Source organism: Peromyscus californicus, unplaced genomic scaffold, assembly GCF_007827085.1.
Source record: "Peromyscus californicus insignis strain IS unplaced genomic scaffold, ASM782708v3 Scaffold_9__1_contigs__length_137607984, whole genome shotgun sequence".
In the NCBI taxonomy this organism is placed as follows: Eukaryota; Metazoa; Chordata; class Mammalia; order Rodentia; family Cricetidae; genus Peromyscus; species Peromyscus californicus.
In genome coordinates this window covers 98,429,955-98,449,185 of record NW_026294617.1, presented here as the reverse complement: position 1 = coordinate 98,449,185, position 19,231 = coordinate 98,429,955, and the positions used below count along the sequence as shown (strand labels likewise).

General features: G+C 44.7%; 1 protein-coding gene across 1 annotated transcript in view; it reads right to left on the bottom strand.

The window, feature by feature from the left end:
* Positions 1–17,507: 17,507 nt before the first annotated feature.
* The window catches only part of Alg14 (ALG14 UDP-N-acetylglucosaminyltransferase subunit), an 82,995-nt gene continuing 81,271 nt past the window's right edge, over positions 17,508–19,231 (bottom strand). Inside the window, exon 4 of the mRNA XM_052731387.1 lies at positions 17,508–18,838. Within this exon, the coding sequence (XP_052587347.1) occupies positions 18,608–18,838 (231 nt within the window). The 3' untranslated portion in view covers positions 17,508–18,607. The remainder of the gene's footprint in view (positions 18,839–19,231) is intronic.

Here is a 19,231-nt window from a genome sequence, read left to right as displayed (position 1 = left end):
AGAGAAACTATGTCTCAAAAAACAAAAACAAAAACAAACAAACAAAAAAAAGAGGAATCTTTGTCTTCGAAGCCAGGGAGAGGTGCTTAAAATACACACATTTGGTAAAATAAACATTGATTTCAGACTATTGTGCCCCTCTCCAGAGCAGGAGGGGGAAAGCATGGCAATCCTTCCATCGTGACCAGGCTCACTTCCTTTTCAGCCCAGGAAGTTGCTGTGTAACACTGTTCTACATTCACACCTATAGACTCCAGATAGTGTGCACCCCAGATTCATGCGACAGCCCTCAGACCCTTTAAATATGTGAACATTCATTTACAAAATGTTAGGCAACGAAAGAAACAAATTAGTGGAGATTATTTCCACTGATACCAAGTCAGGCCTTTCACACACAATATTGATGTCAGGAGGAATCCAGTGCCTTCTGTGGCTCAAACTGGATCACTGCAGCCTGGTTGGAAGGAGGAATGTGTTGGTAGCTCACTAAAGACATGAGGCCACTTATCCATGTTGTGCGGAGAAATAGAAAATCTATTCTGATTCTTTAAGAGTCCCTCTAGGTATTCTCACCGAAGGCTGTCTTCAAGGAAGATTGGTTTACACCTCTTATAACAGGAGGCTGTAGTATTAACGTGAAGCATGGACCGTGTAGAGAACTCAGAAGGGGCCGGCTAGAGACATGAGGAAGCCCATGACTCTACAGCATGTTAACAGGCCCAAGTTCTTTGTCTCACCAGGTCAGAAATGGAGCTTTTTCTCCATTGAAGAAAGATCATGTTTTTACTCAACACATAGAGCAAAACATGGAGATATGAGTGTCCTTTAAAGTTAATTTTCTTTCTTTCTTTCTCTTGGCTCATTCTTATTTCCATCTTAAGTCTCATTCAATACATTTCACTAACTGGGAATCTGTCTTGCTTTCCTAAAATATTAATTATAAAATACAGCTATATCAATTCCCTTCATTCCTTCTTTCAACTCCAATCATTCTGCCCACCCCCACGCCCTCCCTTCCAGACTCCTGGCTTCTTCCTCGTTATTGTTAAACACAGACACAGACACAGACACACACATACACACACACACACACTATATATATATATATATATATATATATATATATATATATATATATATATATATAGTTTATATAGGTATATATATATACCTGCCGACTCTATTCAGTGTTGCAGGAACCTGATTTCAGGGCTCACCACTTGGTATTAGATGACCAACTTGAGGGCTCCTCCATGGAGGAAATCTACCTACCCCACTCTCAGCATCCCTTAGTTGCCTGTCGCTCTTTGGCTAGGGGTGGGACCTCATGAGTTTTCCCTTCTCCATTAGCTTGTCTATTGATGTAGGGCTTGTTTAGGCAGCCATACTGTTGGGATACCGTAAGTAAAGCTTCTAGTTGTTTCTAGAAGACACAGTCTCGCAGCAGATTTCCTGCTCCTCTGGCTCTTACAACCTTTCCACCATAGCTGCAGGAGCTGCGCTGCAGATGTATCCATTGGGGCTGGGAACCCCATACATACATAGCTGCAGGAGCTGTGCTGCAGATGTATCCATTGGGGCTGGGAACCCTATACGTTTTTCTCTGTGTTTTGACCTGTTGTAGTTTTCTGTAACAGTCTCTGTCTGTTGTTTATCCAGGATCTCCCTCCTGTTCCCACCAGCACCAGTTGGACTGACATTAGGAAAAGCCAACAGGAAACTGGTGAAGGGATGGGTAGGGAACTGGGAGACCTACACAGGCTATGAGGTCCTTTCTTCTGCATTTCTGATTCCGTGGTGTAGCTGGTTGTTTGCCACTCTTTTGGTTTTTTTGGGGGGCCTGACACCCAGCTCCCAAATAAGTCACAATGAGGCTTATGCTTACTTATAAATGCCTGGCCTTAGCTTGGCTTATTTCTAGCCAGCTTCTTTTAACTTTAATTATCCCATCTATCTTTTGCCTCTGGGCTTTTATCTTTCTCTATTTCTGTATACCTTCCTTTACTTCTTTCTCTGTGGCTTGCTGTGTAGCTGGGTGGCTGGCCCCTCTAGTCTTCCTTTCCTCCTCTTTCTCGCTCCTCGACCTCTCCTCCTATTTATTCTCTCTGCCTTCCAGCCCCGCCTATCCTTTCTCCTGTGTTGCTATTGGCCGTTCAGCTCTTTATTAGACCAATCAGGTATTTTAGACAGGCAAAGTAACACAGCTGCACCGAGTTAAACAAATGCAACATAAAAGAATGCAACACATTTTTACATCATTAAAACAAATGTTCCACAGCATAAACAAATGTTGCATATCTTAAAATAATATTCTACAACACCTTGGTTCCTATCTTCAACTCAAGATCCCTGTTTCCTGGACACCAATCAGTGAGCAAGTATATGCTTCTCTGTATTATTGCTTTGTTCACCCACATTAATTACTCTATTATCTGTGACATAATAGTGGAGAATCACAGTTGTATCTTGGACTAGCTTATGCACATTCCCATTTTCTTCCTCTGACTTCTATGGGCATTTTCTCCCCTACTTCCTTACCACATTGATGAGGTTATAAATCACACTCCATAATGACAGGCTCATGGGACTCTGGCAGAGCTAGTCACAAGGAGGAAGAGAGAGAGAGAAAGAGAAAGAGAGAGAGAGAGAGAGAGAGAGAGAGAGAGAGAGAGAGAGAGAGAGAGAACAAGGCACAAGCTTCTTCTTGAACCAGGGGAATGTAAACCTAAAGCTTCTGCTGACATAGAATGAAAACAGGAAGGGAAGAGCAGAGCCCCTGAAGGAGCAGACGTAGGTGAGGCCCAAGCTCCTCAGTCTACCAGGCTTTGAACTGGATTGACTCCTAGGCTTCCTTGATAGGAATTAAAATTGTTTTGAAACTGGGTTTCCAATATATGAGCCTTAAGAATTTTGACATAGAAGCTGGCTTTGCAGATGCCACTGTCCCGTCACCACTTGCTGCAGCCACGGTCAACCCCACTGTGTTCTTTGCCATTGTAGCTGATGTCAAGCCCTTGGGGGGATTGGGGTGGGGTGTCTCCTTCAAGCTGTTTGCAGACAAAGTTTCAAAGACAGCAGAAAGATTTCATGCTCTGAGCACTGGAGAGAAAGGATTTGGATAGAAGGGTTCATTCGTTCACAGAATTATTCCAGGATTCTTGTGCCAGGATGGTGACTTCATGTGCCATGGCACTGGCGGCAGGTCCATCTATGGGAAGACATTTGAGGATGAGCACTTCATCCTGAAGCACACAGGTCCTGGCATTTGTCCATGGAAAATGCTGGACCAAACACAAATGGTTCCCAGTTGGTTTTATTGTTGTTGATTTATCTGTACTGCCAGACTGAATGGCTGGGTAGCAAACACGTGGTCTTTGGGAAGGTGAAAGAAGACATGAGCATTGTGGAAGCCATGGAGCATTTTTGGGTCCAGGAATGGCAAGACCAGCAAGAAGATCACCATTTCCAGCCGTGGACAACTCTAATTCTTTTGACTTGTGAGCATCTTACCCATCAGACCACTCCTTCTGTAGCTCAGGAGAGCACCCCCACCTCATCTGCTCACAGTGTCCTGTAATTTCTGCTCTCACTGAAGTTCTTTGGGTTCCATATTTTCCTTATTCCCCTCCAAGTCCAGCTGGATTACAGAGTTAAGTTTATGGTTATGAATTAAAAACTAAAGAAGGAAAAAATAGTTTAGACACAGAAACCATATGAATGTTTAGAATGAATCCACAGCATTGCTCCAGGGCCTGGCACCTGACCAGTGCTCCACAGGCCTTGGAGAAGCTCAAGTGATGGATGATTCATTCAAGCTGAACCTGATGAATATCTGGCAGAGGGCAAGAATTGTGAAAATGGGAAAACGGTGTCCTACTATATTAATGGTCACAGGGACCATGCGGACTGTGGGTGAGACACAACATTATGGGTGCATGGGGACCACTTAGAAGACAACCTGAAAGGTACAGCACCTGAAAGGCATAGCACCTGGGGCTGGGTCTTGCCTGGCTACCCAGTGGCTATCTGGCTTGAGACAAGCCAAGTATCTAGATTTAAGTTTCTTCATTGAGAAACAAGACATAGCAATAGTGCCTAGCTCATTATATTATGAGTATGGAGTGCAAAGCAGTCAACACACTGTTATGGGGCCGCTGTGGATCCAATATATGCTGGCTGTAACTATTATCAATATTTTGGTAGGAGGTACTGTTATGGATTTGGCCTTATAAAATCATAGAACTATTATAAATAATAACTATGAGGCTTTGTGTGAGCAGGAAGGCTTACCTCCCATTTTATAAGTAACATTCAAAACATCATCAGTGCCAGGCATGGAGGTTCATGCCTGTAGTCAGTTCTCAGGAGACAGAAGCAAGATCATCGCCACAGGTTTGAGATAAATGTGTTCTACAATTCGAGTTCCAGGCCGGCTATGACTACATAGTGAGACCCTATCTCAAAAAATGAAAACAGCAACAAAAATCTAGGGATGTGGCTCATTTCATAGAATGTTTCTTGGCACGAAGGAAGCCTCGGGTTGGATCCTCAGCACCAAATAAATTAGGTGGGGTAGTGGTACCTGCAATCAGGGTATAGTGGGGAGAGTATGAGAAAGTGAAGACCATCCTTGGCTGTGTAGCACACTGGGGCCCGCTTCAGACACATGAGAGCTTGTTTCAAAAAGAAATCATTGGGAACTGGAGTCCCCATGTGCCTCCCTAACCTGCCTTGGTCTGGCTTCAAATTCAAAAAGCTGAACTGGAGGTGTCTCCCAGTGGTAGCATGCTTCCCCTGCATCTGCCAGGCCTTATGTTCAGTCCCCACGAACACATGTACACACTCACAAATGCACAGAAAAGAGAGGGTTGGGGCAGAAGGTAGAAGAAGGGAGAGGTGGGGGAAGAGAAGTGTTTCATCAGAGACTTTATGGGCATTTGCTGGTAATACAGTTCACTCTCCAACAAAATCCTCAGTAAAATACCAGCGTTGTTATTCAAAGCACTTGGAATCTCAGTGGATTTTGGCATGTGACCATGAGGACCTCCAGGTCAGGCACTGGGCTCCGGCAGCCCGAGTGTATTTGTGTTGTATTCAGATGAACAAACAACAGCCCAGAGAAGCCAAAGGATTTGCCACAGACCTGGTTCACCGGCACCAACACTGGGGCTCAGGACCTAGCTCAGAGCACCAACACTGGGGCTCAGGACCTAGTTCACAAGCACCAACGCTGGGGCTCAGGACCTAGCTCAGAGCACCAACACTGGGACTCAGGACCTAGCTCAGAGCACCAACACTGGGACTCAGGACCTGGTTCCCAAGCACCAACACTGGGACTCAGGACCTAGTTCACAAGCACCAACACTGGGACTCAGGACCTAGTTCACAAGCACCAATGCTGGGGCTCAGGTCTCCCGACTCTGATTTCACATGTTAGAGGCACCCTTGGTCCCTTCCACACTCGTCTCCCTCATGGAGAGTAAAGAGGTACTTAATTTAAAAAATATTTATTTATATTTCGTAGTGCTTGAGATGGAAGCCAGGGCCCTGTGCATTTGAGATAAGCACTCTGCCAATGACCTGTATTACTGGCCCTTCATAGAATCTGCTTCAAGGCAGGGTCTTGCTAAAGTTGGCCAGACTGGTCTCAAGCTTCAATCCTCCTGCCTCAGCATCCACCAAACCAACTTCTTTATTATTTTTTTTCCTTGATGTTTAACTTTTGTGTAGGTGTCTGTGTCTGTGTGTGCGAACCTGTGGATGCCCACGGAGGCCAGAAGAGGGTCGGATCCTGTCAAGTTGTGATCACAGACAGTTGGGAGCTGCTGGGCATGGGTGACTGGAACAAAGGGCTCTGGAGGAGCAGCAGGCACTCTTAACTGCTGAACTATCCCTTCTGCCACACGCCAACTCTCTTAATGTAAAATTTGAAGTATTTTTCTATGGCAGTAAATATTCTTTAGGAATGTGATTTTTTGTTTGTTTGTTTCTTTCTTTCTTTCTTTGAGATAGGGTCTCTCGACATAGCCCTGGCTATCCTGGAACTCACTCTGTAGACCAGGCTAGCCTCAAACTCACAGAGATCCGTCTTCGTCTGCTGATGGATCCACCTTCTGAGTGCTGGGATTAAAGGCGTGCGCCATCATGACTGGTGATTTTGTTTTTGAGATAGGGTCTCCACATGTTGCCCAGTCTAGTCTTTAGCTCTTGGGCTCAAGTGATATTATTGCCCAAGGAGTGGTGGAGGTCATAGCTGTGCACCCTAGTGTCCAGCTAAGAAAATGACTTCTGTAGTGCTGACAGTTGAACCTAGGACCTTGCACATAGTAAGTAAGCACACTACCACAGAACTATAACTCTGTAGCACGAATCTTAAAAAGTCTTATTAATAAGACAAACTCAGAGCCAGGTATTGGGGTGAACGCTGGAAGATCAGAGAAGCAGAACAAGCCACAGCTTCCTCACCTCGCCAGTTCCTCAGCTGATCCTGTTTCCTCAGACTAGAAGCCTCTGAGTCCTTATTCAGAATGGATCTCAGCTGAATTGCTGCTCAAAGCCTAAAAGCTTAACCAGGCTCTAGTTCCTGGTCCTCACACCTTATGTACCTTTCTGCTTCCTGCTTTTGCTTCCTGGGATTAAAGGCTCTTGTTACCATGCCTGGCTGTTTCCAGTTTGGCTTTGAACTCACAGAGATCCAGATGGATCTCTGCCTCTGGAATGCTAGGATTAAAAGCGTGTGTGCCACCATTTTCTAGCCTCTATATATAGTGGCTGTTCTGTTCTCTGATCCCAGATAAGTTTATTAGGGTGCACAATATTTTGGGGAATACAATATCACCACAATACCTCAATCCTATAAAAGCTAACTTTCTTTCTTTCTTTCTTTCTTTCTTTCTTTCTTTCTTTCTTTCTTTCTTTCTTTCTTTCTTTCTTTCTGTCTCTCTCTCTCTCTTTCTTTTTCTTCCTTCCTTCCTTCCTTTCCTTCCTTCCTTTCTCTCTCTCTCTCTCTCTCTCTCTCTCTCTCTCTCTCCTTCTCCTCCCTCCCTTCCTTCCTTTCCTTCTTTGTCTGTCTGCCCCCCCATACACACACACACACACTGGCTTCTTTCTTTCTTTCTTAGAAAGGGACTCACTATGTGGCCCAGGCTGACTTTGAATTTATAGTTTTCCTGCCTCATGGCTGGGATTGTAGGTTACCACACACTGTAAGAATGTGCATGTGCGTGTGTGCGCGCGCGTGTACGCACGTGTGTGTCTGTCTGTCTATACACGTGTGTGGAGGCGAGACATTAATGTACTGTCTTCAGTTACTTGGCACTTTACCTTTCTAAAAATTAATTAATTAATTTGAGACAAAGTTTTATTATGTAGCTCTGGCTGCCCTGGAACTCACTTTGTAGACCAGGCTGGCCTCAGACTCACAGTGACCCACTTGCCTCTGCCTCTCCAGTGCTGGGATTAAAGGTGTTCGCCACCACATGTGGCACCACTTTACTTTTTGAGACAAAGTCTCTCCCTGAACCTACTCAAAGGTTTGACTAGGCCGGCGGCCGGCCGATGTGCTCCAGGGCTCCCCCTGCTTCTGCCTCCCAGAGTCAAGATCACTGGCAAGCACTGCCATGCTCAGCTTCTACATGGGCTCTGGAGATCTCAGCTCAGGACCTCCTCATGTAACAAGCACCTTAGCAACAGAGCCATTATTACTATTATTACTATTATTATTATTATTATTATTATTATTATTATTATTATTATTTTCATTGCAGCCCAATAATGTAATTTTTAATGGTGGCATAATTATTGTGTGGGCATGCAATAATTTATTAAATATTTACCATTTTTGTTTGTTTTCTCATTTTTATTATATCTGACATGTAGAGAATTGCTTTACTGTGCTGTCTTACTCCCAAACTGATGAATCTTTCTCTGAGTTTTCTCATCTACAAATTGTTGTAGAATATTACTTGAAGGTGTGTTATGTTTGTTTATGTTGCTGTTTGTTTAACTCTGCGAAGCTGTATTACTGTGCTTTTCTAAAACACCTGATGGTCTAATAAAGAACCGAATGGGCAATGGCAAGGCAGGAGAAAGGACAGGTGTGGCTGGCAGGCAGAGAGAAGATATAGAAGGAGAAATCTGGGAGGAAAAAAGAGTAGCCAGAGAAGGAGGAGGACTCCAGGGGCCAGCCACCCAGCTACACAGCAAGCCACAGAGGAAGAGGAAGATTTACAGAAGTAAGAGAATGGGAAAAGCCCAGAGGCCAAAGGTAGATGGGACAAGTTAAGTTAAGGAAAGCTGGCTAGAAACAAGCCAAGCTAAGGCCGGGCATTTATAACTAAGAATAAGCCTCCATGAGTGAATTATTTGGGAGCTGGGTGGCAGGCCCCCCAAAAGAGAAAAACAACAACAACAACAACAACAATAAACAGCAATACTATTCCTAAAGCCATTGAGAGAATCCAGTGACTTTGGTCTCTATGAAAGACAAAAAAACTGTGCCTGGCATATAAGCACTCAATTCCATTTGCTATGGTCATTATTCCTAACTTTAGGTATTTGTGGTATCTAAAACAGAATTAAATTGATTACTTGCTATTAAGCACATCAAATGATGCCCTCTAAAGATACTGTAATATTTTGTGTATGTGTGTGTGTTTTTCTTCAGTAATTTGCTTTTTCAAATTACCCATAGTTTGCTGTATGTTTCATTATGAATAACAATTGAACTTATGTTTGATTAGATTTTATTTCTGTGCCTCAGGATGTCCTTGGAGGGAAGGTGGGGGTCTCTGCATATCAGAAGTTACTTGCCAGCATTAGGGTTTTGTAGCATGAATCTTAAAAGGTCTTATTAATAAAAACAAACCTGGAACCAGGTATTGGGGTGAACGCTGAAAGATCAGAGAAACAGAACAGGCCACAGCTATCCTCACCTCGCTGACTTCTCAGCTGATCTCGTTTCCTTAAACTGGAAGCCTCTGTGTCCTTATCCAAATGGATCTCAGCTGAACTGCTGCTGAAAGCTAAAAGCTTAAAAAAACTCTGGTCCTCACACCTTATATACCTTATATACCTTTCTGCTTCCTGCCATCACTTCCTGAGATTAAGGGCGCATGTCACCATGCCTGGCTGTTTCTAGTGTAGCTTTGAACTCACAGGAATTAGAGATCTTTCAGCGTTTACCCCAATACCTGACTACGGGTTTGTTTTTATTAATAAGAACTTTTAAGATCCGTGCTACAGGGTTTAAAAGACACAAAGCCTGCTCATCTGATTGGCTGGACTTTGGTTCAACAAGGTTACCGTCTAGCTAGTCACCTTGAGAGCTGCTGTGGTTGGGCCAGCAGCTGCAGGTCAGAAGTTCAGAACAAAGGGTGAAATCCCAGGATTAACTGTCATGCCCTCAAATCAAATAGTTCTCCGTTGAGTCAACTTCCCATGGTAATTGGGCGGCTTTGCCACCACTGCTGTCTGCCTGCCACATTCTCACTTGGCACCAACAAGGTAGGACGCAGTAGAAAAGCAGTTTACTGGTAGAAGCTGCTTTTCAGGAGGGTCTCAGGGGAGCACCAGCGATCCCAGGGGAGTGTGGTTTTGTCCTTTGGCAGTGTGGAGGGAAAGAATGTGGAATCCTAAGAACTGTCTAAGCTCTGGCGGGGCCAATAATCAGCCGTGCACCCAAAGCAAATGACTCAAGTTTCTCTTTTATAAAGTTAAGAATTTCTTTGGTTTTGTTCTTCAGATTCCTGTTAGATTTTTTTTTTTTTTCCAAAAAGAGGCGGTAGGCTAAGCAGGGTACCCCATACTTGTAATCCCATCATTTCAGAGATGGAGTAGGAGGATCAGGAGTTCAAGGCTAGCCTTAGTGAATCTGAGGCTAGCCTGCGTTGCTTCTCAAAAACAAAACAACAAAAAATGAAGCGGCAACCATAGTACCTCATTTAGTCCACTGCTGACATGTACAAGATCCAGGCAAGGAAATGAGTAAACGCTCCTGTTCTCAGCCACCTCCCTTCTCTTTCAGTGAGAACTTGCCTATGCAGTGTCCATTCCTTAACCTACAGGCCCAACACCATCCGCATTTCCCCAACACAAGCAACTCCACGAGTCCCAGGCATGGCTCACTTGTATTCTATGGACAAGAGACCCACATAAGCCCTAGAAGCAGGCTGGACCACAAGATAAGATTCTGGGGTCCCGGAGAAGCAATTCAACTTCAACAAGAGGTATGGCCATATCCTGTGTCTCCGTAGGGAGACAATTGGGGATCTCTGAAGTATGTAGCCTAAGTTGCCTGACTTTGAGGAATCAATGAGTCAAAGCACATCCAGCATAGCTAGTACCTGGCCTGTTGCTAGTGCTCAATAAATGATAGAGGGTGGGACTATTGTGGTGGTGGTACCTACGGCTGTTGGAAGGCTCTCAAAGATGATTGATACCATTCAAATTTTTTGTGGTAAGGAAACCCGAACACTGGAAAATGTAAGTTAGCCATGGTTAAATCTGTGTAGGTGGCAAAGCCAGCACCTGCACACAGGGCTCCATGGGTTACCTGCCTTCCCTCTGCTCCGTAATGCAGTTGCTAGGCAACAGAAGCAGGGGCACTTGGAGGTCAACCGGAACTACAATGCTCTTGGCTCAGATATGTAGGTGACCTGAGCCAGTCCCATCGTTTGCTCCAGTTTAGGGAGTGTGTCCTTAGAGAAAAGGGAGCCTTCAGTGAGAGTTAAAAGCCTCCAGTAAACATCTGGTCAGGCTGACTCTGGAATGCCGCAAATATTTACCGAGCAACAAGAGGTACAGGCCTCAGGCTGATAAAGGACGTGGTGACATTTTGTGCCTGGTAGCAGACTGTTGATTCAGGTTCGTGGACCAGGTTTACAGGCTGAAACCCTTTCCTTCATGAGTTAAACATAAAAGAAAAGTGGTGTTTAAACGGTCTTTCTTGTTCTCATTTTAAAACCTACTTTTTTTTTTTTTTTGGTTTTTTTTTTTTTTTTTTTTTGGTTTTTCGAGACAGGGTTTCTCTGTGTAGCTTTGTGCCTCTCCTGGAACTCACTTGGTAGCCCAGGCTGGCCTCGAACTCACAGAGATCCGCCTGGCTCTGCCTCCCGAGTGCTGGGATTAAAGGCCTGTGCCACCACCGCCCGGCTTAAAACCTACTTTTATTTTTGTCTACAATCAATATATTCTTTGATTGGGGAGATCTGAAAATTTCTTCTGTGACATGAGGGGAGTGTGTGGGTGTCTGGTATCTGCATTTATGGGTATTCATACGTATCCATGCACGTGTGTTTGTGCAGGTACATGGATGCCTGTGCATGTGGCAGCCAGATGTTGGCATCAGATGTATTCCTTAATCATTCTCTACCTACTGGGACAGTCTCTCACTGGACCCAGTGCTCACTAGTCTAGCTAACCATCCAGCTCTGGGGATCCCTTCTCCATCTCTCGACTGCTGGGATTACAGGCAGGAATCCACACCTACCTTCTTAAGAGCATCCCAGGGTGGATCTTACGGTGTGTGAATTATATCTCAGTGAAAACCACTGTGGCTAGCATGAAACAACTTGCTCCTGCATCTTGATAAAGTGACCTCTTTTATCACTCCAGCACAGCCCCTTCTGTCCCCCTGAGCCAGTGTGACTGAGGTGAACTATGGTTTTCTTTTTTTTTTTTTTTCAAGACAGGGTCTCAATAATGTAGCTCTGGTCTACATAGTGAGTTCTGGCTGGCCTCAAACTCACACAGCTCTCCTGCCTCTGCCTCCCAAGTGCTGTGATTGAATGCACGTGCCACGCCTGGCTTTATGGTTTTCAAGTCGGTCTTCTGCACCCCATGTTCTCCCTTCCCTCTGAACTGCCGTTTGGTGAATCTCAAGTCCTTAGCTACTAGAAGACAGCTGAAGTGACATTCGGACTCAAAGGCCTGACACGCTCGCTCTCTGGAAGGCTGAGCCCCGTCACACTGGGAGGAATTCAAGCACATGGATGGGCAGGCTGTGTGTAGACACTGCGTTGAGAGATCTCAGCACACCCTTGAGTCATAGTACTCCAGGCCTTGGATCTCCCAGACGAGCCTGAGTCACTCCTGGCCCTTTTTGCCTTCTCCCATGGAAGCTTAGACACCATGAAGCAGAGAGCACCTTTCCTTTCTAAACCCTGTGAAGTGCTGGCCCACAGAATCTGCAGGCTTCATTCAGTGATGGTGGTTTTCCACTACTAATTTGTGAGGTAAGTGGATGTAAAGCAATAGGTAATTAGGCCTGCAAGAGGAACTCAGAACATCTGCCTAATGTGTGCAAGGCCATGGTTCCAAGCCTGGTGCTACAAATAAAATTAAAAAGCTAATTGAAAAAATAACTATCCAAAGAAGCAAGTTTCTCCCAAGTTCGGTTACTTTGGCTTACTATTAAAAAAGGAAGCAATTTCTTGCCCTCAAGGCAAAAGGAAGATGCATTTCTACACCCGGCTAGGAACTTTTTCTTTTCCTCTCCTCACGTGGGCCTCATGTCACAGTGAAACAGAAACCAGTGGATACTTGGAAATCTTTTAACCATATGCAGATGAATAAGCAAACAGTTGGACTTGAGTCCTAATCTTTTTTCCTTTCCTGTAGAGCTGAGATTTTTTTCCACTCTAATAAACTTGAGCCTTTGAAACCGAAGTCATGTGTCTCTTACATGACGATTAGCAGCAAGAATGTGGAAAACGAGATAGCCGGGAAGTGTGAAGCCTTAATTAATACCCAAGCCATTTGCCTGAAAGCAAGAACAATGTTTCTGGCAGGGAAGTACGAAATAGCTTTTCTGTCTCACTTGGAATCCTTAACACAGCCCCCCCAGACCCCTCCCCCCTTTAGTCTTTTAAAATATTGATTTCATGTTTAATGGCTATATAAAGAGAACTTTTAAAAAAAAGTTTTCAGCCTGGCTCCCCTGATTGAAACACAGTCATCCTCTATGATATCCAGGAGGGCCTCCCTCCCCATTTCTGGGGCCCCATGTGGCTGCCAACCCTCAGAATGTAGGAGCTCAAACTATGGCTAGAATAAAACTGAAGAAAAGCCAAGCAACAGCAGGAGGGGTGGAAGAGTCTGGAACGGCAGGCTCTTGTCCCTTCTCAAAAAGAAGAGGGAGGAAGCTCTATTCTTCCCAGAGAAGGGAAGAAAAACAAGCCGTCGATGGAAATACCACATTCAGAGTTGGCAGGGAGACGGCGAGGAATCAAAAGAGGCCCGAACCCTTCCCTGTCCAGTTCCAGCCTAGTAGGCAAATTAAAAGAAGTTCAGATCTCAAACTGATTGTCCCAGAATTATCTGGACCTAAAAGCACACAGAGCATGTGAAAGGGACTGTCCCATGGTCCACCAACAGCCCAAGCATACAAGCTGAGCCTAAAAAAGCTAGATGGAGAGTGAGCCTAAAATGCTCTCCTCAAGATCTTATTGAAACCCAAGTGTCTATGAGTGAAATGACGAAAGTGCTGAATCCCAGGTCCGTCATCAGAGTGGGGAAGGGAAGGGAATAGTTAGATGAAACGGGACTAGCCATGCCCCATCCTGCAGCAGTGGGGTAGGCAGTGAGGACATCCATAGGGACTGCTACAGAAAAAGAATGCCATTGCTCTCATTTTCATACTATGTGTGAACATTTCCACAATTAAAGGTTCTAAAAGCAGAGAGAGAGAGAGAGAGAGAGAGAGAGAGAGAGAGAGAGAGAGAGAGAGAGAGAGAAATGAGTACTTGAGTACTTGCTGCTCTTGCAGAGGATCCAGCTTCAATACCCAGCACCCTCATGGTGACTCATCACTACCTACCTGTACCTCCAGCTCCAGGAGATCCCATGCCCCTGTTTTTTGAGTACACCAGGCAGGCATGTACGTGGGCACATATATCTGTGCAGTTCAACATTCATACACATAAAAGTTTAAAATGAAATAAATCATTAAACCAGTTTAGTTCTAAGAGTAGGGCTGACAAGATGGGTCAAGTGCTTATACAAGCAACAAAAATAAATAAATCTTAAAAAAAAAAAAAAAGAACTTGGATGATGAGGTAGGGGTTTGGTGGTTGAGGTGAAAGGTTGTGTATCATGTGCTTTTCCATGACTGTGGTAAAACACCACGACCAAGGCAAGAAGAAAGGGATTATTTTGGGTATATGGTTCCAAGAGGGCGAAGAGTCTGTCCCCATCACAGCAGGGAAGTGTGGCAGCGGGCAGGGTATGGCAGCTGGAGTAACAGCTGAGAACTCATGTCTCAAACCACAAGCAGAAAACAGAGAGAACTAACTGAAAATAGCATGGGTCACTTGTAACCTCAAAGCCCACCCTCTGTGACATGCTTCCTCGGTAAAGCCATACCTCCTAATCCTCAAAGAGCCACCAACTGTGACCAAATGTTCCAATGCTTGGGACTTATAGGGGAAATCTCATTCAAACCCAAACAGGTAATAATGACGACGACGATGATAAACTCCTGGGTCTGAGTACTTGGCCTGTGTGGGTGGAATGTGAGTCTCCACTTTCCTGGTTATTAGTGATCTTATTATTGCACAGTAGTTTCGAGATCCACCATATACGATGACATCATTGCTGTTAATGGAATATGTCCTTGCATGGTAAATTCTGACAAATGAAACTCACACCTAGAATCTCACTGGGGTCTTTGACAATTCTAAAGGTGTAATAAATACCTGAGATCAAAAGGCTCCAGGGCCTCAGGTCTGGATGAACTATCACCAAAGCAGCCCTGCGTCAAGTCTGGATATATATGAACTTATATGTCTGATTAATGTCAATATTTTGTCCAGAACTATGGTGCAAGTATTGCTAAGTGAGAAACAAGGAGACTGAATTAGAATGGTAGACAGTCCCGAAGCCAAACACACACTCTGGATGAAGTCACAGTGTTTGTCATTCATCTGCTCCTTCCACGGGTGTTTGTGAGCACACGGCCCAGCCACGCTCAAAAGGCAGCCAACTCCGTGGTCGCCTTCCTGCAGATGGCTGGGTCAGAGTTCTTTGGAGACGCAACCCAAACTAGGCTCTAGGAGATAAGGAAGACTGTGGAGGTGAAATTTAAGCTTGACAGAGAAGGACAGATATCTCAGGCATGGCCTTTCCGATCTCACTTAAAATGTCTTTTTTGAGACTTCTGATAGCTCTTTCAAGAGAGGTGAGGACACGGCCCACTCCTTCAGGGCACCCTGTTTATTTCCTTATTAGTACTGTGTGAAGGGAAGTCTGGGATTGGGAATGTAGCCACATAGCCCTGGATTCAAACCTTGGCACTGAAGGGGGAGAGGGGCAAAAAGGTGTCTGGCAGATGCTAGAGAAGGCTGGGTCAAATCTAAGCTCTGTTACATTTAGTAAGTTATTTAGCCTCTCTGTGCTTCAATTCCTTAATAAAATGTATCAATCAAATCAGCAATTTATGCCGAGTTCCATTTAAGTTGTGGCCATGGGGGATGGGGAGATAGCTCAGCGGTAGAGCACCTACCTAGTGCTTGAGGGCGGGGTAGGGGTGGAGACCGTGGGACGGAAAGGAATGGGTAGACCGAAGGTAGGTACTATGTCAGTGGCTGAATCCACAGATGGATTTAGCAAATGAGAGAAACAGTAAAGGTAATACCAGAGAGAGACAAGGAAGGAAGGATAAGGGGGAGTTCCGGTAACACCAATTTCTTTCTGTTTTTTCCTTGGCACTGTGGTTGAACTCAAGGCTTTAACATGCGAGGCAATTGCTCTACCATTATGATTCGATCCTTAACACTTAAGAGAGGTTCCCATGGGTGACTGAAGGTGCTTAGTGTTGCAAAGCCATTAAGCTCCTATTAGTTGGGGCTAGGGAGGTGGCTCAGTGCTGAAGTGCCTGTGTGCAAGTCTGAGAACCTGAACTCAGATTCCCCAAAGGACACACAAAGCCTGCCATGATGGTGTATGCCTGTATCCCAGTGCCGGGAGTGGAGGCCAGAAGCCGAAGCCCAGGGCTCACTGGCCTAGCTGAATGTGGAGGGCTTCAATCCAGTGAAAGACGGAAAGAAAAAGGTAGAGACCTCTGGTCTCCACCCACACCTATTTGCATGGGGATTCACCAACCCCCACGCCCACCGCCCACCTCCCTACCCCATCCTCCCTACCCCTGCCTCCACCATCCCTCCGTTTAGTAGACAGGGCTTTATATAAAAGAAATGTATTGACTCAACCTAAGACACAGTGTACAGAAAGGGGACAGGCTTTCCAATTTTAACTCACCGAGTTACTTCAGAAGGTAAAGTAATATATTTAAGTTGCTTTTGTAAAAGGAAGCTTGGTCCTTTGTAGCAAGGACCTCTTGCTATTCAATTTAAAGTCCTACAATGTTCTTGTTGTTGACATGGATCACAGTGCCCTCTGTTCCAGGCGTGAGCTTCCTGCCATGACTTTGGGCATCCTTTTTGAAACAGACCTTCTGACCTGGAAGGCTGCTGAGACCTTTCGGGATAGTTGAACAGTAGATAAAAATCTACAGGGAAGTGGGTGTAGGCAGGATGTGTGGGTTCCCTGCCTCTCATCTGAAGGCCGGTTCAGTTCGTTTCACATAAATGGTGTCTTATACTGAAAAGGTTCATTCTGGAGTGTTCCAAGAGAAACACAAAAGAACAAGCTACCTATTGATCTTCATTTCAAGTTGAAACTAGAACATTCTTTCTCAAAGGTATAAAAAGGCACAGCAAGGAAACTGTCCCTTACTATAAGATCAAAGCAGTCCTCTCTGCTAGTACGACCTGGATCTGTAAGAGTGACATACAGCAGGACCTGCACTTGTTTACCGCATAATCTGGAACTTACCCTGGCTCTGCGTGTGCACAGCAGACCAAACTGGGGAAATACTTCTCGGCTTTTAGTGATACACCACGCAGACTCTTTCTCCAACACTGCAGGCTAGTCACTAAGCAGGCGCTGCGAACATCTGTCACAGACATGGTTCTGTTAGGGGCACGGTCTCAAGCAGGACCAGCTACATAATTTGTGGGGTCTAAAGTGTGAGTTCCTGTTTAAAGTTAGGAAGATGTTTAAGGGTGGAGCTGAGAGGCCAAGTACTCATCCTTGGTTTAATCTCAAGCACCAGACAATGGCAGCAGCAGCAACAATAATAACAATAATAATAATAATAATAATAATAATAATAATAATACAACATGAAAAAGCAGAGGCTGGGGACCCCCCTGAGATGGCACTCTGGCTGCAGAGGTCACATACTCATGAAACTGGTCCACTCTCAAGCGGGCCTACCTAGGTTCGGATCTAGCTTTGTCAATTCCTAGTCATGTGATCCTGGATGAGTCATCTATAAAACAGGCACAGTAAGAGTCTCCACCTCATTGCGTCCTTCCAGGTTGAAATTAGGTATTATCTGAACAGTGTTTAAAATACCTGGCACACAGCAAGCACTATATAAATGTTTATAAATACACCCTCTACCAGGAGGCCTAAGCATCTCAAAAGGCTAGAGACAATTACAGCCATCACATTGGAAATAAGTTTAATTTTCTTTTTAATGCTGGCGAACTCAGATTCCCGATCAACATATGATGCTTTCATGACTACAACACTGGTCACCTTTTAATTTATTTTAAGCAAACAGATTGTAAAATACTGTCTGGATACAGGCCAGCAACACAGAAAGGAAGACTGGAGACTGAAGAAAGACATTTGTTTATGGCCAGAGATCTGGAAGCCTGTGGAGTGTAAACTGTCATGAAGCCAGTTTAACAAACTGCTTCCTTTAGGCTGTGATGGCTCACTGGGGACATCACTGCTTCCACAGAAGGATTAAAGCCTGACATGTCTGAACAAAACCAAAGGAGCACCTTGTTCTCTCTCTCCCCCGCTCTCCCTCCCCCTCTCTCTCTCCTCACTTCCCTGTGCCCAGCTCCTAATGTAGTCTAGGCTGGCCTCAAATGTGCTAGGTAGCCAAGGATACCCATGAACTCTTGATTCCACGCCCCCCCCCACCTCCCACCTCTTGAGTGAGCAATCACACACTACAACAGCAACACCTACCCCAAGGCCGGCTTATCCTGTTCTTTTCTTTTTATAATGTAGAATCCTGTTTTATTTAAAGCTGTAAGACAGGAAATGTTACTAAACATACAAACTCTATATTTAGGTCGAGAAAAACAAAACAAAAAAGCTCATGGCTATAAGAGTCAAAAGAAAATCTGCAAGCAGTGTTATACTCTTTTTTTTTTTTTTTTGGTTTTTCCAGACAGGGTTTCTCTGTGTAGCTTTGCACCTTTCCTGGAACTCACTTGGTAGCCCAAGCTGGCCTCGAACTCACAGAGATCCGCCTGGCTCTGCCTCCCGAGTGCTGGGATTAAAGGCATGCGCCACCACCGCCCGGTGCGTTATACTCTTTTATTTAGAAAAATACCTTAGTGCACAGACATAGCTCTTTGATGGGCACTCTGTGCTAACGTCTGTCTTTCCTCACTGAGTTATTTCACACTTGAAATTCTTCACCACTGATAAGTCTTTGGGCTTTTGGAAAACTTTACAATAAAGATAGCTATTATAGTAAGTATTGGTAATTACAAAATTCTCAAGACTCTTAAGTTACCATTTGTCAAACAATTCGCCCAAGGTACACAGATTTGGGGTACTTCTCCTTAAGAGTTGGCCACTGAACAATAAAGAAATCAGAGAGGTGCCTAAGAATCTTCCCAGACAGGGACAAAGTTTCCACGCGGCAGATGCTCTCGACGTAGACAATGATCACTTTCTTGATTCCAAGAATCCCAAGGAGCAGGGCAGACACACAGATGGGCACACATGTTCCTGGTCCATTACACAGCACCTTAAAAAAAAAAAAAGACCAAATCAAAATACAGAATGCTGTCTTCAGTGGACCATTCTGAATTAAAAAACACCCTAATCTTGGGGACAGGGGGATTTATTAATCTGGTTAAGTCTTTCTTGCTAAGAACACAGATGTGACAGTGTGTAGTGAAGGCAAGGTACTCAGAAGCCATGTGCAGCTTTGATGTCCTGGCTTTCCTGCTTTCCAGCTGTGTGACTTGGGGCAATCCACTTAACGTCATTATCCTCTCTGTCTGTCTCTGTCTGTCTGTCTCTCTGTCTCTGTGTGTGTGTGTGTGTGTGTGTGTGTGTGTCTCGTATGCTCACTCATTCGTGTACACGTAGAGGCCAGAGGTTGACATTAGGAGTCTCCTTTTATTGTTCTCCACTT